This window comes from Antennarius striatus, chromosome 13, assembly GCF_040054535.1.
Source record: "Antennarius striatus isolate MH-2024 chromosome 13, ASM4005453v1, whole genome shotgun sequence".
Classification (NCBI taxonomy): Eukaryota; Metazoa; Chordata; class Actinopteri; order Lophiiformes; family Antennariidae; genus Antennarius; species Antennarius striatus.
Window position 1 is genome coordinate 10,675,114 of NC_090788.1, and position 18,656 is coordinate 10,693,769.

At 42.5% G+C, this 18,656-nt stretch overlaps 1 protein-coding gene across 6 annotated transcripts in view; it reads left to right on the forward strand.

Annotated features, from left to right (window-relative positions):
* Nucleotides 1-18,656, forward strand: part of LOC137605967 (disks large homolog 4-like) — an 83,064-nt gene that overhangs the window by 2,351 nt on the left and 62,057 nt on the right. The window contains exon 1 of one of the 6 annotated variants that reach the window (XM_068330952.1): nucleotides 6,031-6,118. The exons of the other annotated variants lie outside the window; for them this stretch is intronic. Coding sequence (XP_068187053.1) covers nucleotides 6,077-6,118 — 42 coding nt within the window. The 5' untranslated portion in view covers nucleotides 6,031-6,076. Of the gene's footprint in view, nucleotides 1-6,030; nucleotides 6,119-18,656 lie in introns of those variants that run through there. 6 annotated transcript variants of the gene reach the window in all.

Here is an 18,656-nt window from a genome sequence, read left to right on the forward strand (position 1 = left end):
AGTGTAAAGCAGAGGTGACCCAGCAATACTAAAACTTTCCCTTTCTACTAGGTAATAATTTTATTTTCTGTTGTTGTTTCTCAACATCCTATGTTTCTATAATGAAAAAACATATGATGGCAATGCATCAACCAGGAGTGTAATTACATAACATGTAGAATATTAGGGCATATCAGCTTGAGAAGACGTCACAGGATTTATATTTGGTTCAGAGTCTGACAATACTTTTCACTCTGCCTCCCTGCATGACACTGAGTCACAGAGGGATGGTTTGAAGTTTTGGAGAGAAGAACAAAGACGGTGCACCCAGAATAAGGGGATTTCATCTCCAAGATTGTGCTGTAGAATCGTTCCACACACCTGATTTTATATCATGTATGTGGAAAAGAGGACATTCATGGTTTTCAGCGAGCTATTACTGCCTGGCTCAGGCTCTGCTTGTCTTCCGCTCCTTTGATTGTCACTTCTCTCTCCATTTTCACCCATGTTCCACTTCTCTGCTTTCACATTTCCAATTTCATGTTTTTTTCTGTCCCCCTTCACCTCTGTAATCCCTCACTCATTCCTTTCTCAGCCTCCCTTGCCTTTTATCTCCTTTTACCTCTTTCTCCCATGTGCTTACTCCAACCTTTCCTGCTCTCTTTTCACTAGCTTACCTTCTGCCCTCCTCTTCAGCACTTTCTAGGCTTCCTTACTTAGTGCTTCTTCAAATGAATTATACATGTGACAAGATGTAGTCAAAGCCAGTTGCTCCATGTACACAACGTTGACTTCATCTACAGCTTTATGCTCCATCATGGACGTCTTCTTCCACCGAATGGTTTTGAGCACTCACATTTGTAATTATTTTGCACTGTGAGCTGTTCTTATGGCTCAATATATATGAATATTTATGTGTGTGCATATGAGGATGAGTGCTCATGGCTGCTGCACCCTGTTCTACTTCCAAGAGTCTTCAAAATGGAGTTAAGCTTAACCCTCTGCTCACAAATCAAACAGAGCATCCTCAGTATTCAGTCAAGCTAGTCTGTATTGCATTCACCATACCGTGTGATGTGTGTTTCTGTGAGTGTGTGTCATACAGTACAGTGTGCTGTGGGTTAGGATTAGTGATCCAGTGGAGAACTAATATGATCTCCGCTCAAGGGCACGTGCTTCCATGAGGCCTTTGTATGCGACCACAGAGACACTGATCCAGCCAAGTTGCTCCTTGGGCACAGCAAACAAAGAATGAGAGTTTGCCCCATTGCAAGTATGATGTCATGACTGCACAGCGCAGAGGCCTTCTATTGTTCAATAAAAAAAGGCACAGCGGAATTGAGGGGATAACAGGGATGTAACTCCGCACAGACAATAATCTTTTCAGCTCAAATAATGGCTGGAGAAGAAATACTGCAAATGTCTGGTCATCAGCTATGCTTTCATTTCATCTTACATATTGCACTACTCACCCACACATTAAACCAGATAAGATCAGATAGGACTCATGCAAACTGTGAAGCATCTAGCTCCAGCACGAGAGGCTTCTGCACTCTTAATCCAGGCTGCAGCGTCCTCTTAAGCTCGAGTTCACGTCTTAGAAAACTTGTCAGGTTTAATTAGACAGGAGGAGGCAGCTGGCTGTATTGCTGCTGTAAATTCAAGCGGCTGCACTTGTTAATTAATGGTGTTACTGCAGAAAACAGCTTTGGATAATTTTAACTTCCATCAAAGTGACCTTACCTTAGAGCCTCCCTGCAAATCACCTTTTTATTTCAACAAATACACACAACAGTCCCCTTATTTCATCCGTGCTAATTAGTCCCTCACTTTGGTAATACCTTACTATTGCAATACTCACCTCCAGTCTCCAACTTTTTCATAATACCCAACACCCCCACCAGACACCTGAGCCAACGCTGTTGAGATCTTTGTCAAAGGCACACAACACAATCTGTGCTCCTCTCTTTTTTCTCTGACTATCACTTCCCTCGGCTTTAGAGATTCATCTCTAGAGAGGATGAGCAATAGCCCATCAAGCCTTTTCAATCCTCCTTTAATGTTTAGAAGCCACAGATTCAGTGTTTTTTTTATTATTACATTTTAGTATTTTTGTGTACTTTTATATAATATGAACTGAAAAAGGTATTTTCTTCTGTGACCTTGACCCATGAGGGCAGGCAGGCTTTCATTTTTGCAGGTGATTGAACTGATCAGACCTTCTTTGAACGTTGAGTGAGTGTAATCATTTATTTTGGTCTTCTTGGTCTCAGTTCCATAAACAAAACCCCAGTCTACTTCCTGTTCACTGGCCTGCTTACAGGCTCTGCTGCTTAATTTCAGTGTTCTGGCTGTCCCTATCGCTGTTTGTCTTGAACTTGTCCACATGACAGATGACAGATTTGATACATCGCAGGTTGTTTGAGCTGGAGCCTTTGTCATCTCCAATTGAGCAGGAGGGCTAATGGTGAAAAATCAGCCTGCTGCTGTGGGGGAGGACTGTGACTGCTCTACTTTGCTTTGCTCTAACTCTGTAGGATGCAACCGACTGGATGCAAAATACAATGAAGTAGGACTAAACAGATTAAAGATCAATGGTGATGATGATGTATAGATTCAATAGAAGAGGTCCTGTGGGGCATGCTGGCTAAGTCAAGGAATGAGGAGGTCTCACCAGACAGCTCTAATAATACCAAAGTATTGTCATTTTAGTTAAAACGGTAAACTCATTAGGATATATTTTATTATTAAAGTGTTTGTCAGTGTGGAGCGCTGATATAAAGTGAAGTGTGACTGAGAGGCAGAGGGAGAACCAAGGAGGTAGAAGAAAATAACCAGAATGACAAGGAGGTACACTGTAATTTTTTTAAATCATCAATATGAAAATAGGATCAGATTTTCTTAATTGATGCGGTCATACTTTTCACTATAGCACACAATGACACCTTGTGGGATGTTGTTAAACTACAGCTCAGGAGTACGTGACAATGTGGCTCAGGGATGTTGTCAGATTTGAACTGCTTGTGCCGGAAACCGGATTGTATTGTTATGTAACCTACACCCGAGACTACAGAGGCAGTTTGCATTCACTGAGGGTGGCGTCCCTATGTTTTTCTTTATGATTAAAATGAGGCTCTGTATCAGTTATTCATGAGCAGCCCCCTCATCTCATCTGAAATTCAGGTCATGATTCAGAGGTTTTTAACCTTCCGTTCAGAGAAGAGCAGAAGACTGGCCAGAATACCGGTCACATGTGAATTACACGCTTTCTAACTGAAGGTACACCTCACTGCAGACATGTGTGACTTTCACACTAAAGAAAATTGAGTGATAAACATGACATGACAGAGGGAGAATTCAAACACATGAGCTAACACTCCGCACAACCCAACATATTTTGCGTGTTTTGTTTGTCTCCAGCTCTGTATCTTCATGTTCCTCTTATAGGTGATGTCAGTTGCCTAGTAACCAAGCAATCAGGACCCGATTGTTGCCATGACAGCATAGCAGGGGTATCATCATGGAGAGAATAGAGATGAAAGGAGGAGGAAGAGGAGGGGGGGGGTGCCCTGCCATTGGAGGCTGTTGAAATTGTGAAGCCCACAGTGTTCAGGTAGGAGGATGACCTCTGTGTAGGCAGCAGCAGAGAATGCTCATGAATTCAGAGAATAGAAAATTAATGTTAGGTTTTATGCAGCAGCGTTTGACACTGTTCTAACAGAACAGGCGTGATTCCAGATGGAAATGTCAGGATGTGCTTCAGTTGCCTTTAGTTGTAGACAGCAAGGCTGATGCAGGACCCACAGCTCAGTGTGTCATCGAAGTCCAAAGGTCTTCAGGCTGAACCTCCTCAGGTGTCAGAACCCATCAATCACTTGACACAGGTCCAATCTTAAACTGGCCAATGGGTACATGGTGTGTCTCCTCACATTTCACAACATTATTTTCTGTGCAACACAGTGTGTCAGATAGAAACCTGGACCCATGACAGCAGGAGCAGGAACAAGTACTCCCGATTTGATATAAATTAAAATATTGTGTGGTTCAAAACAGGCAAGAATCGTGTTCAGTGTGAAACTATTGACCACATTGATTACACAAGTGTGTAATGGGTGTCTTGAAGAGAACAGCATGGCCCTTTAGTGAAAGAGGACAACAGTAAAAAGTGCACTCCAAGAGAAGCTTTGGTTTCTGGAGAGTTCTATGAAAATTCAACCAATTGCAAAGAATTCTGACATTTGCTTCGTTTATTCATCTATGACAGTTTTTAAAGCACAGCATTCTGATGTGACATGATATATTTAACTTCTTGGAAAGGAAATGTGAAATTAGACATCAAAAGAAAGACATCACTGCTAGAGTTATGCCGGATAGATTTACTTCAACAGCCATGGATAGTTAACAAAGAGACAATGATTCGCACGATCCATCATTACATCACTATGTCAAAATACTTCTTTTGTTTATATTGTTTGACTGAGAAACAATGAGCATCAAAAATTAAATATTGTGACTGCATGCAGAGCTGAACACTGTCTACCATTGTCAGGCAGGAACAACTTTTGTGACACCTGTTGCTTTAATCTCTTCATTGATGTGCTGACGTGAAGAGAGGAGGTAAAGTGGACTATATTTAGAGCCTGTTTGTACCAAAGGCAGTCAAAGATGACTGTTTCGAAGTTTTTAGTCTTTCATAATAAAAAGACGTCTGAGTATCCCACAAACATTACTGACATCTGACATGTTATGAAAATGTACGTTAAAAAAATGACACTGGCTAGATGAATTATCTGTAAAAACACAATAAAATAAATGTCCTTTATGGAAATTTCTGTTCTAATTCATCATTGTATTATTAAACATTTTATGGGGCATTAAAGCTGTATATAGATAGATAGATAGATAGATAGATAGATAGATAGATAGATAGATAGATAGATACTTTATTAATCCCGGAGGAAATTGCATAGCAAAATAGTTTAAAAAACATGAGGGATGCATTGAGTCTAACTAAACACATTACGCATTCTAACAAATATAAAAGCACACTGTCAGTTTTTCCACATAAAAGTTTTAGATATGTCCTAATGGCATGTTATACACTTCGAAGTTATTTCGTTGACGGTGAGGGACATCTAATAGTGATGGTGTAAATGTACAGGTACACTGATTCAGGATTCGCATATAAAACCAACAAATGCAGAAAAGAACGTGAAGCTGCGGAAATGATTGTGTGGTAGCATAAAATTATCAGAAATCTCTTCTTGTCTACCCTCAAGTTAAAACTTTCTTTGGCAGTTAAATCTCTCAGTCTACCTGCAGCTGTTTGGGCTTTTTTAAATTAACAGTCACAAAATGTTCTTCAGGGAGTTGTTGTTATGATACACATATATCAAAAATATAAGTTCTAGGAGCAAGAGGCATTCTTTAATTACCTGTTTCATTGATTGATATTCAACTGAGAATGTAACTTAGGACGTTTTCAAATGTGATATTTGATATTGACTTATCACCAAAGTTGTAGCTAGTCAACAAGTTAACTGTCATTTTGTTTGATGGGCACCTGAGTTTCTAGAACTCTCGTTCCTCAGTGGGGTCATCATGGAACAGCCCTGAGGGGCCAACATCAAGACAGATGTGACAGAAATGGTGCAGAAATGAATCCAAAGGCACTTCTTGAAAAGGAATAAATCACAAGAGAACAAACAGCAGCATGGATGGAAATACAATGTCCTTTAATTAATATCTATCTATCTCTATATATTTAAAAGTGTGGTTTACTCTCTCTTTGTCTCCTTCCCTCCCCTTCCTCCCACTCCACTAGCGACAAACATATTTCATGAGTCACAGCTAGAGCAGGCTGCTAGTCCTCTCTGTTCAGACCCTTACCCTTAACATCAAAATTTATCCAAAACCAGCAACTCACGCTTCCAGGAAAACACCTCTCTCCCCCTTTTCTACAACAGCCCCCCCCTCCCTCTTTTTAATATCTCCTTCCCCTTCCCCAGTCTCCAATCTCTCACTCTCTCTTTCTCCTCATCCCTCCCCTCCTCTACTGCGGGTGTCTGGGAGGCTGTTTTTCCACTGTCTCTTGCTCATGAAGGGCCGCAATAAGCTCCCTTCTCTCTGCCCGTGTGTGGTAGGTAAATTCACCTCTTCGTCTGTGTCGTTCTTTTCTTCCCATTTCTCTGTTGCTGCCTTTGTTTTGCATGTCAGCTCAAAGTCTGCTAGTCATTCTGGCAGGCTTAGGGGAGGTCTGCATCTACAGCTGTGTATTTTGCATCGAACATCATTGCAATGTCCTCCACTGTCATGGATTCATCAAAAATATGTGTATGAGGATTTATTTGCTCACCATGTAGGCTCTGGGTAGGTTAATGCATGCACTTTGGTTATTATGATTGAACGCGGCCTGGCACAAGTGGGAGGATGTATGCCAGGGAGCATATTTAGACATGCAGAGGGAAACTCTAGCAGACTTGTTGATTAAAGCATCATATATTCACGTATGCAATGCTTTGATTGTATGTTGGATTGTTTTTGACTCATGGGACACAATAGTCTCCCAATTAGCGACTAAGAAAATCCTTCTGTTGTTAGAAAAATTACAGTCGTCACTTTGAAAGAGGTCATTTTATTTTTAAGGTTAACGCTTTAGGATCAGGATCAGACAGGAATGGAGATTAGGGTTCAAGGTGAGAGAATGGGGTTTCATCACACAGCCAGTTCCATTGCATTAAATACAGCATATACAACCACTTATGTGTGTTTGAGTTAATGAAAACATTGTGATGCCAAGAAAAGTCCAGGGCTCCTCCAGACTTAATTAGATAAGAAGCCATGATGAGTTTGTTCGGGGCTGGTTGAATGTTATGGCACCAAGATGCCACTTAAAGCACTTCCACATCCAGAATCCTCTGCATTTGTGTGTTTGCCTGTGAACATGCTCTAACTACACTCTGAACCTGTTATTATCTTTGCTAGGGTTTTAAATGTGAACGCAAATGTAAGCTGTCACTTTCAGCGAATCATACCACAACAACATATCATCACCCTGCAACAAATCTCAATTGTAAGTGACTCCAACGGAGGAAAGAGTTATTATCTTTTATCAACTACATAATTTCTACTGAGGGTGAAGTCAATGATTTATCTGATATATACATATTTATTTTGTTATGTGCACCATTATGTTGAGTTTTAGACTCTCAAGTTTGATTTAAGGGTATTGCATACATGTCAGATGACAAACATGTTTCAACAGTTTTAAAAGGCTAAAAGATCTGCAGGCTTCTATTTAATATCTATTGTCGTCTCTCAGTAAACAAAAAATTTCAGTCAATAAATTTGGTCAACATATCTGATAACTCATCATATACTAGAAGCTAACAAAAGTTTAGTTAAAGGTACTTTTTTAAAATTCATGTCATTCAGCTGTCAGATGTCCAACTACACTGTATTTGAAATGCCTTGCCCCAAAGTGATCTGTGGTCCTCAATATCTTTGATTGAATATTGATAAATTCTCATCCGCCCCCAAAAGCTCTGTTTGAATGGGGCGTAGCTCCACCCCATCCCCCTCTGAACCTTCCCTATCTCAACTCCCATCCCCCCTCTGAGCTGCCTCGATCAACACTGCCCTCCCCCGCACATTCACATGTGTTTGTTTACTTGCGCCACTTGAACGCGCCTGCATTACAGATCGATCAATCAACATAGTTTGGAACTATTTTAATTTTGAATAACTTCGCTGCTACGTATTTTGCTCTAATTCTTCTTGTGTTTACCACTCTTGTTTTTCATGATATGATCGTTGATTTTTTGGCGTTAAGCCTGAACCTGCTTCCTCACGTTCCCTAGTCTTTGCTGAACAACGAATCGTGGCTCATTTTGTAAACATGATCAGACCAGCAGCTGAGATAATTAACGTTTTTTTACAGAAAATCGTCATGGACAATGACAAATTGTGAATAACACGGGAGCTAAGCTAAAGCAAACTAATGAAACATGGGATTTTACCGGTAAGACAAGGTTTCTCTCTTGTATTCTCGCACGAGGTTCTGTGTGTGTGTGTGTGTGTGTGTGTGTGTGTGTGTGTGTGTGCGTGTGTAGATCAGTGGTTCTTAACCTGGGTTCGATCAAACCCTAGGGGTTTGGTGAGTCGGTCTCAGGGGTTCAGCGGAGACGGAGGTCAAGACAAAACACCTGACACAATGTTTTGTCTTGACACGATACGTCAAAACATCCGACTCAATGTGTCGGGTGTTTTGCCGACAAAACACCCGATGTGTCGGCAAAAATACCCGACACATCGTGTCGGATGTTTTGACACATCGTGTTGGGTGTTTTTGCCGAACATGCACAAATCACTGTGTATGTTTGACACATCGTGTCAATCCGTGAAGACACGCCCCTTTACCTATGACTGGCTGCAGGCGATCATGTGACGCTACATCACTTAGCCTACCTGTTCTACATGGGATTTTGCACACTCAGTAGTCGATTTATGCCTGTCATGATGGTACGTCATCTAATTGCTTTCTTAATATTTTAATTCATTGTAACTAGTTTAGCAAAATAAGAAAGTGGTTGGACGAATATGTGCAACGTGAATTTACATGTACTGTATAACGGAACGTGATGGGAGTCAGCGTTCTGCATGATTTGCAATGTCAAGTTGATCAACTCTAGTCTCGCACTGGCAAAAATAAAGGAACACTTCCTTAAGCTGCATGGAAAACAGAAGAAACTGACTTTGCTGTGAAAATGACATCAGAGTAGCACTTGCCAAGGTGAAGCCACGCATATCTAAACTGGTCTCTCAATAACAACAGCAGAAGTCACATTGATTTGCAGGTAGGTCATTTCATTGAGTTCATGCACTGTCTTGGTTTTGTTCTTTGAAAAAGATGACATTAGTGCACAACTCATTAAATACACCAGTAAAACATATAGTATTTTCCGCACCCAAAAGACTTTAATTTTCTCAATGTGCCTTATAAATGAAATACGTTTTAAAATAGACCATTCATTAAAGATGAGTTCTCAGATGCCTTTTATAATCCAGTGCGCTTTATAATCCAGTGCGCCTGTATGAATTTTTTTTATATAAATAGACCATTCATTGAAGGTGCGCCTTATAATCCAGTGTGCCTTATAGTGCGGAAAATACTGTACTTATGTCTTAAATTTGAAAAAATTTTTTTTTACAAAAGAAGGGTTCGGTGAGTGAGCATTTGAAACCGGCAGGGTTCGGTACCTTCAACAAGGTTAAGAACGCCTGGTATAGATTCACGCAGTTCTCCGATCACTTAGAAGAGCTAAAGCTGCTTTCATTCCCCAAAAAACAGCCAATTGTTCTGAATTAATGTGCAACTGGTTATGTGTTCGCTGTGATAGGGGATAGCCACGGGTGGACGCACAAACACACACACACACACACACTGACACACACACTGACACACACACACAAACACACACACACACACACATACACACACACACACACACACACACACACACACACACACACACACACACACACACACACACACACACACACACGACTGAAGTGGACCTAACTAGTTAGCCAAATGCTAGCTGAGTTCAACAGTTTGTGAGGAACTTTCAGTGTTTAGCTCTGAGCTAGGACGTTACCGCACAATGCTACAATGCTACCGTAGCCTGAACATGGGCATGTCAACCAATCAATATTGTCAATCACTCTATCCAATCACAGAGCGCCCTTTGTGACATCACAAATACCACTCTAGCAAAATCCGATCGTTTTGATTCGATCCAGGCTATGAATTCCTAAAACTCCAAATATCCTTTGATGCAGTAAGCGTGTGTTTACCAGATTGTCGGAGTTGGTCGGGTTAGTGAGGACCAATATGTATATGTAGACCTGAAACAGTGTGATTTTCATACTATAGGACCCCTTTAATATGCCATATTAATGGAAAACATTATTTCCCCATTGTGTGGACGAATAAAGGTGGATTATTAATCACAAAAATATACTCTGAGGTGTAGCTGAATTTTAAAAGATGTTAACCCTTGCTGATGCTTCAAAACCATTTGATTAACAGTGGAACATTGTTATAAAGTTGGAGAATTGCATAAGTCTGATTAAGATATTTTTTTTCTGAAAGTATTAACTTGCTAGATGGGGAATGACCACTGAAAGGAAAAAAATACGAAGTGTGAAGAAAAAACTTGTTGCAGTAGCCAAACAGACCAAAAGACCCTGCAGGATGTGGGTGACAACCATCAAGGCAGTATACAGTACAGAATAATACAGTACAGTACAGTACAGTATAATAGAGCACAAGTTCTCCAGGAAACCTGGAAACAAGCTGTATGAACAGATGAGACACAAAAATCCACGGGTGCTGAAGTGAGCAAAAATAGAAAAAGTTCTGAATCTGAGCATATTTTAGCAGAAATATTTCCTAGATTGGTGCAGGATATAGCTTGTCTTTAGTAAACTCGGACTCCTTATTGTTTTGCCACCAGTCAATCCTGACCTCAATTGAGAAGATTTATAAAATGCAAAGACCTGTACTGGAGACCAAAATCCAGAGGCTGGAACAGGGCTCGAAATTGAGACCATTTTGGTCACATATGCGCCCAAATATTTATCAGTGCGACTATTAAATATATTTGGGAGCACCGGTGCGATTAGGGAAAAAAATCTGGTGTGCCTTTTTTTTCCTCTTCTCTCTCGCTCTTTCTCTCTCCAAAGAGCAGGGATCACCAAATGGCGGACCATGGTTCTGTCTGGACCCATGACCACTCCATGATAAATTCACGAGAGTAGATTTTCTTGGCGTATTTTTACTTGCAGTTTGCGGCTACAGACGGCGGGCGCTGCTCCTCCAGTTAATACGGTAATAGCGCCACTCAGTTCAGCCAATCAGATCGTTTTTCACCCTGCGCTGTCAGTGCACCAGGAAATGAGACAGCTCGCTACCGCTGTGAGTTTACTGCTGCAGCGGAGCACAGAAGAAGGGACACAGCATAGCTCCAAACGAAGGGAGGTTAACGAAGAAAACCGCTGGTTAACAATGAGTGGACGAAATTTATGTTTGTTCCTCCGTCGGGCAGTTCAAAACCATTTTACCTCATGTGGTCTGAACACGTAGCATGAATTAAAAGTGGTAACATGAAGCGCCACTATGAAACAAAACACTTTTGCGCAGAATTATTCCCTGAAGTCCGAGCTGAGGGCAAAATGACCGAGAAAAATGCAAAAGAATGTTCACTAAAGGCATGGTGGAGTTTGGGGCAACATAAAACATCTTTTATTGATGTTTTAAAATACAAAACAATCCAGTAATAACCAAAATGGTTCAGTCCAGGTACCCGGCTGGCCTGACAGCGCGCCACAATGCGCTATTTAAGCCACACCCAGGTAGTGCCTCGTTTGGCCCCTGACCCGGAGGCGGACCATCCAGCATCCTGAGGTGAGCGTCTCTCATACAGTATTGTGTGGATGTGGGGAAAACGCGTAGGCGCCGAGTGTGCACCCTCGAACGCACTACCGCGATAGTTAGTTTGATGCGGACACATGAGTGTGGACCTGCCAGAGAATGTGTGTGAAATAGTCTGAGCAGGACCACGGTCCTGCCAGGAAACAATGAGAGCTTTGCTGCGGCTGCTCTCCTGGGCGAGGGAGAGAGGCGCGAGGAATGGAGATGGACGGATCGGTCTCTATCGCTCCGTCACTGCCTTACTTTTGGGTAGGTGCTCCTAAAGTCTTTGCTGGTGCTGCTAACTTCTAAATTTGGGAGTACCAGTGCTACCAAGAAAAAAAGTTAATTTTGAGCCCTGGGCTGCAAGTAAATAGGTGGATTAATCATCTATACCAATGATAGATGGTGCCATCCGGGACATGTGACGGTGAAATCAACACTGTGTAACCGTGATCTGGAGCTAACAGCTGTTAGCATCAGACCCTACTACCTGGCGCGTGAATTTTCACACGTTATTGTCCTCGCGGTCTACATCCCTCCACGTGCGGACCCTGAGACTGCACGAGAGACCATCTGTGGCACCACCTCCGCTCTTCGGACCCGGCACCAGGAGGCGCTCTTCATTATCACTTGTGACTTTATCACGTCACCTTGGACTCATCTCTCCCCACAATGGTCCAGTGTGTAGACTGTCCCACACGGAAGAACAGAACCATCGATCTGTTCTACACTAATGGTAAGGAGGCATACACCACCACCCCCCTCCCTCCACTAGGTAAATCAGATCACAACCTAGTGTACCTACAGCCCACCTACATTCCGCTCATGAAACGGCTGCCAGCAACAACACGACAGGTCAGGAGGTGGTCCCCGGAAGCAGAGGAAACTCTGAGGGACTGCTTGCAGACCATCAACTGGGATGTCATCGTGGGCTCACATGTGGAGGACTTTGAGGGGGCTGCTCAGTGTTTTACAGATTACATGAACTTCTGTGTGGACACCGTGGCCCCTGTCAGGACAGCCAGGTGTTACAACAACAAACCCTGGGTGACAAAAGAAGTCAAGGTTGTCCTGAACATAAAGTAACGGGCGTTCAGGAGCAAGAACAAGGAGGAGATGAAGAAGGCCCATCAGGAAGTGAGACTCTGCCTGAGGAAGGTCAAGGAGGCGTATGGGAGGAAGCTGGAGAAGCAGCTGGGGCGCAACCAGGTGCGGGAGGTCTGCAATGGGATGAGAACCATCACCGGACACGGGAAAGGGCGCAGCACTGTGGAGGGGAACAGTGAACGAGTGAATGAACTAAACAGCTTTTTCAATCGGTTCAGCTCCCCCACCACTCCCGGCTCCTCGTCCCAGGCCTCTTCTGCAGACTGCTCCACTGATGCTCCCTCCTCCTGTGCTTCCCCTCCTTCCACCCCTGCCACTTCTCCTTCCACCCCTGCCCCTGCCACTTCTCCCGAGCCCACTCTAAGAGCTGCGAAGCTCAACGGCCCCACCTCAACCACTGGACTTCCAACCTCACCACGACTTCCTGCTCCCACCACGACCGAGACCGTCATCACTGCAGACCTGGTGACGACAATGCTGCGGAGGCTCCGTCCCTATAAGGTGGCTGGACCGGATAAGATCTCCCCAAGACTCCTCCGAGCCTGTGCTTCGGAACTAGGGGACCCCCTTCAGCGATTGTTCAACCTCAGTCTGCGGCTGGAGAGGGTCCCATCACTGTGGAAGACCTCCTGCATCGTCCCGGTACCCAAGAAAAGACGCCCTACTGAGCTCAACGACCACCGACCAGTCGCTCTTACCTCCCACGTAATGAAGACCCTAGAGCGACAGGTCCTGGAGCTCATGTGTCCACAGGTACAGGGTGCTATGGACCCTCTCCAGTTCGCCTATCAGGCCAAGGTTGGGGTTGACAACGCTGTCTTGTACCTCCTCCACCATGTGCTCTCCTACCTGGACACCGGGGGCTGTGCCGTCTGGGTGCTCTTCTTTGACTTTTCGAGCGCCTTCAACACCATCCCGCCCCAGCTCCTACAGGACAAACTGACCTCCATGACTGTGGACCCCTACCTCGTGAGCTGGATCACGGACTACGTAACGGACAGACCCCAGTACGTCCATATGGGGGACTGTTTGTCTTCTATGGTGACCAGCAGCACGGGGGCGCCACAGGGGACCGTGGTCTCCCCCATTCTCTTCACCTTCTACACATCTGACTTCAAGCACATGCCACATACAGAAGTACTCCGATGACACTGAGATTGTGGCATGTATCCGGGAGGGTGATGAGGGGGAGTACAGGGCATTGGTGGCTGACTTCGTGGAGTGGTGCCAACAGAACCAGCTCCAGCTCAACGTCTCCAAGACGAAGGAGATGGTGCTCGATTTCCGGCGGGCACCTCCCTCTCCACAACCAGTGATCATCGAGGGCAGAGAGGTGGAGGTGGTAGGAAACTATAAGTACCTGGACTGCAGCTAGACAGCAGACTGGACTGGTCACTCAACTCGAACTGTGTGTACAAGAAGGGGCAGAGCAGGATGTACTTCCTGAGGAGGCTGGCCTCCTTCAACATCTGTCCTAAGCTCCTTCTCATGTTCTATCAGTCCGTAGTCTCCAGTGTGCTGTCATACGCCATTGTGTGTTGGGGTGGTGGGGCCAGGAAAAGAGATATGGAACGTCTTAACAGACTCATCCGCAGAGGGTCTCAGTGGTCGGGCTGAGCCTGGACTCTGTGGAGACAGTTCTGGGGAGCAGGACCATGTCTAAATTCAGGGCCATCATGAACAACACCAGCCACCCCCTGCACACCACCTTCTCCCAGCAGAGGAGCACCTTCAGCGACAGACTGCTGTCACACAGCGCCTCCACAGAGAGGCTGAGGTCCTCCTTCGTGCCCCTTGCCATCAGGAGATACAATGACTCTCTCAGGAGGAGCGGGGTGGAGGTGGCGAGGTCAGCACGCCGTTAAATGGATTTAATTTATTTTAATTTTATACTGTTAATATTTTTATTTTTATTTTTTTTAGTATATGTACTGTTAATGCCACATGTGTCTGTTAGTGTAGTGTATGTCTTGTGGTATGTTCGGTTTTGTTTTTGTTTTTTCTTGGTGTTTGGCTGAGCAGTGGATATGTGCAATTTCCTCCGGGATTATTGAAGTAAGTATCTATCTATCTATCTATCTATCTATCTATCTATCTATCTATCTATCTATCTATCTATCTATCTATCTATCTATCTATCTATCTATCTATCTATCTATCTATCTATCTATCTATCTATCTATCTATCTACCTACCTACCTACCTACCTACCTACCTACCTACCTACCTACCTACCTACCTACCTACCTACCTACCTATCTATCTATCTATCTATCTATCTATCTATCTATCTATCTATCTATCTATCTATCTATCTATCTATCTATCTATCTATCTATCTATCTATCTATCTACCTATCTATCTATCTAAATATGTGGACAATAAAGGACAGCCAGATGATATAAGGAGCTCCAATCCCCTTTTTATAAGTCAGTTTCTATATATATATAATTTATAATTTATAATATATATATATAATTTCTATATATAATATAATTAAAATCCAAAAAGCTCCTCATGTTCATAAAAAATTCATATTAAATCAATTGGTGAATCAACATGATTCATTAATAATATTACTGTCATATCATCATCACTACTACTTGGATGCACTTGCAGCCATATCTAACCCATTCTTTCAGTGACTCATAGTGTGATTTTTAATTTGTGTTTTGTTTATGCAGCCATTGCCTTCCTCTGATTATATCGCATCAGGATGTAAAAAATGTAAAAATGTAATTTTAGCATCTCTCTATTTAACTGCAGAGAGCGGCTTTATAATGATTTTCTGCCCTAACTGAGGAGCCAATAAGATTGGAGGTCTTGTCACCTGTACATGCAGTTTTGCACATTAGCTGGATAAACACTGATGTGAAGCCATATTTATCAGATGTGATGGTGTTCCCATGTGTCATGGATCATAATGCCATTAGGGGTGTTATATTCTTGAACAATAATATTGATAAAAGGCAGATAATTCCAGTTATTTAGTGACTTAAGAGTTTAGAATTAGCCTTTGCTCTTATTTGCGATTGTGGTAACACCCTACATTCAGCCGCACGTTACTTTCTAGTCAGCACAAGGGTAATTATAGTAAGCAGTTAATTAGTGCTCTGACGTTAGTACTAGCTAGGCAGCTTGCTAGTGTCATTTGGAGACCGTTTTCAATCTTATGTAAAGGTCTTTGTTGTCTATTCATACATTACTGCCGTTCGTGTTGTAATAAACATTAGTTTGCTGTCCAAATAGCCTGTATTGTATGTGAACTTCTCAAAGCTGAGAAGTCCAACAACGAATGACCACAGTGTTGAGTTGCAGAAGCATTTGCTCAGTCCAGTCCCTAAATTCTGCCTGCTAGCTCTACAAGTTGGCACTTAGAGGCTCTGTGTTTATCATCTTGGCTAGAGGCAATGCAATGGCTGACCAAACAGGCAGCATGCTGTGCTCTCCACATGCCGAGCCAAACCTATCAGTCAGTGGTCTGAGCCTCTTTGTGGAATTTCATCTGAGGGGTTTCCAAAAAATAACTATTACCCATGTGAAGCAATTTCTAAAATTTCAAAAAGCACATAAGTGTGGCGAGTCCCTTATGATTAAAATACTTTTCACCACCTTCAGCTTAGTTTGCCAACATTTTTTTGGCTATCTCTATTTTATTAATTTTTTTATGACCGCTTAATTCGCTTGCGCGGGTCAGGGGGAACTGGAGCCTATCCCAGCTGTCATAAGGTGTGAGGCGGGGCAAACTGCGCGCGCAACACCAGTATACTGTGGAGCCACTCAGAGACATACAACCACGCACGCACACACACACACACACACACACACACACACACACACACACACACACACACTGCTACGGGCGATTTGGAAAGGCCAACTATCCTGAAGCGCATGTTTTTGGAGGTGGGTGGAAGCGGGAAAACTCGGAGAGAACCAATGCAAACATGGGGAGAACATGCAAACTCCGCACAGAGCGGGACTCGAACCCGGACCCACCTTTCTGTGTTGCGACAGCGCAACCCACTGCGCCACCGTGCCTTTCACTCTACAAATAAAAAAAAGTCTTTAAGTCCATGTTTCTATTTAGTTATATTTAATTAAAGTAATCTAAAAATTTTGCTTATATCTCATTGCATTTAATTTTTTTTTTTTTTGCAGTCAGGGTTTTTCCACATCGTACAAAGAGTATTTCAAGGTGTGTCCGAACTACGTGGAAGAATCTATTCTTTAAATGACATGTAGCTATAACTACCACCTGCTCATATGCTCATGAAATTGTTTAATGGTAACACGTATCAGGTTTTTTAAAGTAAAGCAGTGCAGAATTTTACACAGACAGTTAGGACACACTGGCAGCATCCTCTAAATACAGTAAAATAGCATTATTAACAGCAATATGCATCAAATTGTCTTCTTTACAGTGAATATGTGTAATTTTCTCTCATTATGGTTGTTATCAAAGATGAAGGCATTTTCTTTCTATTTATTACATCGCACAGCCTTGCTATCTGTTCAAAGCATCACATTTAAGTATAGGATCCATCAAGAGTCTATTTGACTGCTTTTCATTCAAACTATTTCATTTTACTGTTGAAATTCATTGAATATGATTGAAATGACTTAAATAATTGACGCCATGTCATGTGTTACACAGCGAACATACAGAGCATTCTGGTATCGGAGCTACCCATTGTGACAGCATGGTTTAAGGTTAGTCATGATGGGGAGGCACATGGTAGCTGCTTTATCTGAGAGAAAGCTTTTTAGCACGTGGGTGGTTCTGGTTTACAAAAGAGAGGCTTTGGAACAGGTTGGAGATTTTTTTTCCCATTGAGCATGTTTGAGTCTCAGATGGACGACAGCTGGCAGAGCACTGTCTCAGCTCTGTGGACGGCACACAGTCGTTTTTGGTGTGGGAGACGACACAGCAGAATCACACTACGACAGAGGAAGTGAGGAGATGGCTGTATGGAAATAGAACAGTAGTTACTGCGAGATATTCCTAACTTGCCACAGGAAGACAATCATCTGCTTTCATGATTATGGCACTGATATTTTCACCCCATGTGAAAGTGGTACAGATAATTATCCCCTAGATTTTAATTTCACAATTTACATAGTGCCTGTAAACGTGTCTTTAGCTACCAACAGCAGGAAAACAAGTGCATTCCCCTGCTTGACCATTTTGGGTTTTCTTTTTTGTAAGTGTGTTGCAGGTGTATCATGCACCCAGTGGTGTACAGCTCCAGATAACATTGGATGGAGATGGTTCCATTCTGGCATGTTAAATTTACACTTTTCAAGGTTTGCTTGAAAACCAGCTCAGGTGGAGTCGACTCACCACAGGGACCAGGCAGCTCTTACATCTTTGACACATGTGTAACTTTTATTCACAGGATAAAAAAAGAATGTGCAAAGAGTAAGGATTATAATGATGACGACATGACAAGGACGTGAGAGTAAAATGCCAATAGCAATACATGGTTTCTTTATGTCGTTTAGGTATTCATAGTTTTTGCTATTAAATCTGCCTCCCTTTTACAAATCTTTGCATTAAATCCTTAATTCTAAAGCATTTTTTAGTATTTTCTGCTAACCTTAGCTCTAGAGATCCTTTTTCATGATAGGGTTGTTGTGCATTGGTGCACAGGTACATATATGTTGAATTATTGGTACCAGAACTGTAAATACTCCGATGAACAGAATGTATACGAATATGGCAGAGGTTTGTGCAACTTCATGAATTTTTTTTGTGCTTTTGTGACTTTTTGGAGAATGAGAAAGACTTTAAAAAAAAAAAAAGATCAAAAAGTCTAACCTAACTTTTTCTGAAATTTCAAAGTGCAAACTAACTTGTTGCAAGCAGTATTGAAAATACTTTCCAGCAATGTCCAGTTTCCATATCTTCTAATGGGATAAGGGGAATCTGAATGTCAAACTGTCAGGAGACAGATACAGTAGGTTCTATGTAGGTGTGAACACTAACTCTCACCTTGGGTGTTTTCCTAGTCAATAGAACTACAGCAGCCTGTGAGACACAGAAAATTTCTCGCAGTCTTTGTACTTTGACTTAAACTATTTCAGTGGCAA